The following is a 7,118-nucleotide window of genomic DNA, read 5'->3' on the forward strand; positions in this document are numbered from 1 at the left end:
CGCCGGGTTGCCGCAACCCCCTGCCACAGCAAAGATCACGGCGCAGGTGAGGCTCAGCCGCACGGGTGGTGGTGGTGACCCTGCTGGGAACAGGGCGCACGCTGTTCCAGCCAACTGAGTTCACTGGTTGGAGTGGAAGCACTGGGCTGGGACATACGCTGTTCCCAGGGCTCCACACATGGACGCTTGCCCCTGGCACTGGTGAGCGTCTGATACAGCAGCGTTTGGGAGTGGAGTCTGGCACCGCTGGTCAGAACTTGGGGGGAAGATGGATTCCTCGTCTAGACAGACAAACCAGCGATTGGGGAAACGGGTATAGGAGGGACTAAAAGGACACATGGGAGTACATGGAAGGGGGTAATGAGTGCAGTGGCAGTCCCGTGAGCTGCTGTTGGAAGGACTCTGCCTGTGCAGTAAGGTGGAAGACGATTGTCATGGCCCAGGCCGTTCAGAAACGAGTGCAGCGATGGAGCAGAACTGGATGTCGAGGGGTTCTCATATTCCATTTGCCTGAAGTAAGAGGAGCACCTGGCTATGACCAGGAGGCACCGATGGAGGAAGATGGCCTTGCAAAGCAAAGCCCCGTATCCGTGTCTATCATCCCTGCCATGGGCTGCAGGCCCTCCCCCTGAATCGCCACGGCCTGTGAAAGAAACAAGTTACCGTGCTGTGGGGTTCTTGGGTTCTCTCCAGCGGGAAAACTGCTGAGGTGTGCAGCCATATGTGCCGCTAATGCTGCTCACCCCTAGACTGGGCTTAGCGTTGTGAATGGCTTTTCTTTTGAGAATATTTCTGTGAATCCCAAGATAATGGCAGGAGTGGGAGGAGCTGCTGCTCCTGTGAAACTCTCAGGTGATTTTCTGTCCCCAGTAAAAAGTCCCCAAGTCTTAGGCAGGAAGTTGAGGCACAACTAGGAGAATTATTTGGGTCAAAATCACTTTGGGGAAGAACTGTTAACTCCTCAGTGAAATGGGAGAGATCTGTTCTGGACATGGACAAATCTTCCTTTCTGCATAGTTCTGTAGGAGTAACTGTTGCTGTGAAGATAACGTAAAATTCCATATATATAGGAAAGGTTCTGAGAGGCCTCAGGGATACTCAGCAGTCTGGTTGCCTTTGGATGTGGTACAGATGTAGGTGACCTGTCAGATTCACCATGTGGGTAGTTGTAGAGGATGAGGGAAAAGAGTAAGAAGAGTTCCAGCAGGCAGTATCTCTCATTTAATCTCTTGGCCCAGTTCCTGTATGGAACAGCTTATTTTCAGTAATGCAGTCGTGGTCTGTAGGGGCTTTAATTTCACAATGTTTTTTAAATACAAGCTGATCGGTGAACTCAGCAGAGCTAAAGAAATCGTGGACATGAGAGAAGAACTTGAGTCAGAGACAGATTTGGGTCTGCAACCAGCCACAGCTTTCGTCTGGAAGGAGCACCAGCCAATGGAGGAGGAGGTGTCTCTGTGCTTAAATGAGACTGTGGAGAGAGAGAGAGAGAGGTTTTGAGCAGCAAATGTAGTTACTGCCTTGACAGTGACAGTAAAGCAGTCAGCCTGGCAAAAAGGAAGTTAGGGGTTAAAGCCATTAGGAACAGTTTCTTCAGCTGTTGAGGTAACTGCTAGTGACCAGTGTAGTCAGAGGTGGTACTGGTGGGGTTCCCGTCCTGGGTGCTTACGGGAACCTTCCCCCTGTCACCCATGTGGGGCAGCTGGGCTAACTGATGCACTCGGGGCTTCTGCATCCTGGGTGGGAGCAAAGCTCCACATTTAGCATCTGCAGGTGTGGCTGGACAGCTTGAGGGGTTATAGTCAGTCTCACGTCAGAGCTGTTGCTATATGGTTGAAGAACAGCAAACGGATCCTTGTGTGGAAGGTAGCGTGGAAAAGGGTGTCTGCAGTTTGTTCTTGGCCCAGTGGCAGGGAAAGGTTGAAAACAAGCTTTAGCAGAAGGACAAAATTTTCAGATGAAACAGGTGTGCAGGATGTGTGGGAGTCCCAGGGCAATGCCCCTGCTGGGTGAACAAAACTCCCTCGGGTCAGACTGCTGTGGCACGTCATTAAGAAAAAGAGACTACAGCATATCCTGCCGACGGTGCGGGAGGTGGCACAGACCCCTGCGAACAGCCGCTGGACCAGACCCACACTGTCACCATGAATTCTGAGACGTGCAGGCGAGTGCGGAGATGGACGCGAGTTGTGCTAGAGACTGCTGAGCCTTCGCTGCTTGGGGACAGGGCTCACAGGCAGCTCTTGCTTCAGCGCCAGTGAAAACAGTGGAGGCCTTGTCCTGGATGTTAGGAGAAGAGTGCTGAGGGAATTGGCAGCACAGAGAGGAGACGTGTTGTTAACAGGAAGGAGAACTGGAGTATCACAGCAGACTGGAGTAAGAAATACACACAGCATGCAGTGGAGTCAGACATCTTTGGAGAAGGACAGCCCTGGGCGTGTCCCACTCCGTAACTGACCTGGCAGCTCAAGATACTGCAGTTATGGAACAAAACCTGAGAATTTTTTGCTCCGTGGTGTCAGGGCTTAGAGGAGCCCCATAAAAACAAGGAAGAGAAGGATCTGGGTAATGAAATGATGAGTACAATAGCCTGGAAAGCAAAAGCAACAAAAGCTGGGATCCTGGGGTGTATTTTAGGCACATTATTGTCAGTGGTTTTATGGAAGTGTCTTCTTGTTTAACTATGTGTTCATCTCAAGTGTTGTTCGAGTTAGTCAGCGTGTTTGGATTATAGAAGGTGCACGGAAGTGCTGTGGTGATTGGAGAATTGGAAGAACTGACGTGCAGGAAGAAACTGGAAGAGTTTGTCTTGGTATAACTGTAGAGAAATGCTGAGAGGTCCAACCTGGAGGTGCGTCAGTGATAGGATGGGAGAAGAGGGACATGGCCAAAAGGACCGGTTCTACAGTGGTTCAAGTATCGAGGCTGGAAGTGTGAAGAAAGCTTCCAGGCATCAGAACTGGTAAAGGTCAGTAGGGTCTTACCAGTAAAAATCAGTTCTGTGATTGCCCTGCTGAGAAGTTTCCTGATGTGGTCACTCTTGGCAGTTGCTGTGCTCATGGAGGCCAGGTCCAGTGTCCAGTGCTGTGTTGCTCTCTGTGCCCAAGAGGTGAAGACTGGAGAAAGATTTGGGGTTTAAACTGGTCTAAAAGAGTGCATCTTCTGAAAACAGCAGTGTTATGCTCTCCCTGTCCCTTGAGGCTGCAGTAGTGCTTCTGACTGCAGCGTCCTGGAACCAGACAAGGATCAACCTTCCACCAGATCACTGAGGAGAAGCTAAAGCCCTCACCGGGTTTGTCACAGCCCCAGAGCCCTGGTGCCGTCGTCAGGGTGGGTGGGCTGAGAGCTCCCATCAGTCTAGATGAGATGGACCACGTTCCTTTGCATCAGTAAAAAGCTTTGTTGAGTGGAAGGCAGAAACCGATAGAGACTCCTTTTGTTCTGGATCTGCCGCCATCTGCCAAAGCAGGTACTGGATCCCTGGTGCCTTTCATTCAGCGTCTGACTTGGCAGCTTGAGAGGGTGGCAGCATGTGAGTTGCAGGAGGACATTTTCCTTCCAGGGCTCGGTGTCTCGGGTGGGCTGGGAGGCATCCTTCTTCCTTTTGGCAGCAGCACTGGAGAGCTGTTCACCCGCAGAGCCTGTGTCTGCTATTTCCTCGGGGTGAAAAAGCCACGCCTCAGTGGAACGCGCCCGTAGTCTGACTTGTGAATGGAGAATTAACTCTTGGTTTTTTCTCTTGCAGGAAGCAGTGGCGGGGGCTGCTGTTCTTGGCACATTGGCAACGCCTGGGCTGGTGTCCCCAGCGCTGACGCTGGCCCAGCCCTTAGGGGCGTTGCCACAGGCTGTAATGGCAGCGCAAGCTCCGGGAGTCATTACAGGTGTGTTTGCTCTTCATCGTGTCACTCTGTGCCCGTCACAAAGCAGCTCTCAATGGCTGGGAAGCTGAAAGCCTCCTCCTTGCCCTACTTTGTCCAGAACTGTTGGGTTTTTTTTTTGTGCAGCATAGCCGGAATTTCTTCTGGTGTAGAACAAGGGATGATGGCTTTAGACTGAAAGAGGGAGATTCGGTAGATATGAGGAAGAAATTCTTCCCTGTGGGGGTGGTGAGAGCCTGTCCCAGGTTGCCCTGAGAGGTGGGAGAAGCCCCATCCCTGGCCCCATTGCAGGTCAGGTTGGAGCTTGGGGCTCTAAGCAACCTGCTCTAGTTGCAGATGTCCCTGCTGACTGCAGGGGCTTTGATGACAAGATCTTTAAGGTCCTTTCAACCCAAACCAATCTGTAATTTGATGATACAGTAGAAGGAACAGGGACAGCACTGCAGGAGTGCACTGGGTCGCTGTCATGCCATGCCAAACCCTGCTCACTGTCCCCCTGCGGGGCATGTGTATGACACATGTCCAGTGTGTCTGTCCCATGTGCTGACCAAGTCACTGCTTACATCTCCTGGTTGTGTTGGTGCACAGCAAATATAAGCCATCTAGGTTCTGCGACCCTCTTTGTCCCTGATGTTGCAGAACATCAGCTCTCTTCCTTATGCCACAGAGTTTTTGCTCTTACAGGTGTAACTCCTGCCCGGCCCCCCATTCCTGTCACGATTCCACAAGTGGGAGTTGTCAATCCTATCCTGGCCAGTCCCCCAGCACTGGGCCTGGTGGAGGTTAAAAAGGAGAAGGAAGAGGAGGAGGTTTTCCAAGAGTCGGAGAGGCCGGAGATGCTGAGCGAGCAGGAGCACATGAGCATATCGGGCAGCAGCGCCCGGCACATGGTGATGCAGAAGCTGCTCCGTAAGCAGGAGGTGAGTGTGGCGTGACTGCTGCAGGCTGGTGGTGGCCATCAGAAATGGGACCACCAGGCGCAGGTCTGTCCTGACGTGTGTAGCTGTGGCTCTGGCTGTGACACACACCATAGGTACCCACAGAGCATGTGTGGGGACTGTGGGGGCATCCTGTTTGTGTGCTGCTTGCGACGGTCCTCACTCTGCCCTTGGGATCTTCTCAGGGTTCCTCTGAGGGTTCAGAGCAGTCGCTAGGCCAGAACAGGCTTGGACAGGAGGTGCAGCTGATTAAACTGTTTACTTCGCATCATTGAAGCAAACCCGGATGGCCTGTGAGACTGGCACGTAGCCAGGGGCAATCTAGTCCAAACTGTTGAATCCATCTTGCCCCACAACCTTTTACTGGAGGATGAAACTCTGAGGTGTTCAGAAAACAAAATTTCACAGAAGTTACAGGGGAAAGAGGCCAAGTATGAATGGCAGAAAAATCAGAATGTTAAACAGAACAGGAGATTCAGGGATTGTTTTGGGGGCATCTTGGAAGGGGCGGTATTGATCATCTCATCAGGCTTTTTAGAGTTTGTTGCTCTGCGTGACTGTGTCTCCTCTCTGACACACAGAGTTCCTGTGAACTTTGACACTGAATTGGCTCCCTTTGCTAAGCAGGGACAGTGCTGACACGCAGTTTGTAACGGGGGTCCCAGAGGAGGTAGCCACTGAGTATTCCCCTTTCTTTTCCATGGGAAAGACCACTTTAATGACATCTTTGAGCTGCTGACGTAGCAGCCGATTTTCCTTGTCACAAGAACCTTCTTTCCCAAAGAATCCACTTCACATGATGGACTCGCTTGAAAAATGAGCAGTAAAAGGCTTAAACACCACCATCCTCAAAGCCGCCTGGTGTTCTCAGTCTGCACCCTTCTGTTCTTGCTCTCCTGCTAGTAGACCGTTAAAGGTCATAGACATGAAAGTACCTGCTCAACCATCAGCTGTTGGAGGTGCAAAAGACCTGGCTAATCCTTCTACTTTGTTTAGAGATGAGGAATATTTTTTCCAAAAAAAGCCCCATGGCTGTTGAAAAACCATACGAGGGTAGTGTTGAAGCTAACAAAGGAAAAACTAACTGGATAGCAACAGCACAAGAAAAATTTGAGAGGTCTCCAGGTCGCTTGTGCTTCAGAATTGTGTCTGAGAAAAGCCCAGGGATGGCGCACAGCTCTCCTGACCGAGCAGCCACAGCACAGCGGGTGGGGAAGGAAGTTTGTCCTGGGAGGACGGTGTACTGGTTTACCGCAGAGAGGCTGGGACAGCACTGGTTTCATGGACTCTGCTTGCAGTGACATGGCACTGGGATAGCTGGTGGCTGAGGCGGGCAGCACGGTCTGAGGGGGCTTTGCAAGAGGTATCTGTCTCTCGGGTGCGTTCATTCACCTGTCCCTTCTCTCTGCAGTCCACTGTCATGGTGCTTCGCAACATGGTGGATCCAAAGGACATTGACGACGACCTAGAGGGAGAAGTGACAGAAGAATGTGGCAAATTCGGGGCTGTAAACAGGGTCATCATCTACCAGGAGAAGCAAGGAGAAGAGGAGGATGCTGAGATCATCGTCAAGATCTTCGTGGAGTTCTCCATGGCCTCAGAGACTCACAAAGCCATCCAGGCTCTGAACGGGCGCTGGTTCGCAGGCAGAAAGGTGGTAGCGGAGGTGTACGACCAGGAGAGGTTTGATAACAGCGACCTCTCAGCATGAACTCGACTCAAAGGACTCGGCCCCTGCCTCCTCTGCCTGTCTGGGGTTTTTTTAGCCATGTGTAAAGAACGCCCCGGGGCGGGCGCAGGTCTTGGTCATGTACTCGTAGTTTGGATAAAAGCGCAAAGCAAGCTGGTGTACATCTGTGTGTGTGTTCCAGGGGGATGCCTCGTCCCCCAGGGCTGCCGCGGGGCTGGGGCCTGAGGAGGGGCTGCTGCTCTGCACACACTCAGAAACACTTGGGTCGGGATCGCGCTGCACCTTCTGGGCTGCAAGAGCAGTTCTCTTCAGAGACAGGCCGTGAGTGCTTGGAGTGGAGGAGGGAGCCTCTTCAGAAGGTATTCCAGCAGCACCCAAGGGCGCTGCCATGCCAACAATGAGGAGGGAGCTCTGGTGGTGCTGGGAGGGAGCTTTCTCGCTGAGGAGCCCGAACGCAGGTCAGAGCCCAGAGCTGAACCAGCTGGGCCTTGCCGGAGCGGTCACAGCGGGTTTGTTCTGACGCTGAAGTCTGGACCTCGTGGCTTTACTGACCCTCCCCTAACGTGCCCAAAGGCCGACAGAGCTCGAGCTGTGGGTGCGAGGGGTGTTGGT

At 52.5% G+C, this 7,118-nt stretch overlaps 1 protein-coding gene across 2 annotated transcripts in view; it reads left to right on the forward strand.

Annotated features, from left to right (window-relative positions):
* PUF60 (poly-U binding splicing factor 60KDa) overlaps positions 1-6,659 on the forward strand; it is a 21,312-nt gene extending 14,653 nt beyond the window's left edge. For both annotated transcript variants that reach the window (XM_010137447.1, XM_010137448.1), the window contains 3 exons: positions 3,742-3,881; positions 4,563-4,798; positions 6,228-6,659. In XM_010137447.1, the coding sequence (XP_010135749.1) occupies positions 3,742-3,881; positions 4,563-4,798; positions 6,228-6,527 (676 nt within the window). In that variant the 3' untranslated portion in view covers positions 6,528-6,659. The remainder of the gene's footprint in view (positions 1-3,741; positions 3,882-4,562; positions 4,799-6,227) is intronic.
* Positions 6,660-7,118: the final 459 nt, after the last annotated feature.

Source organism: Buceros rhinoceros, unplaced genomic scaffold (genome assembly GCF_000710305.1).
Source record: "Buceros rhinoceros silvestris isolate BGI_N320 unplaced genomic scaffold, ASM71030v1 scaffold1786, whole genome shotgun sequence".
Lineage (NCBI taxonomy): Eukaryota > Metazoa > Chordata > Aves > Bucerotiformes > Bucerotidae > Buceros > Buceros rhinoceros.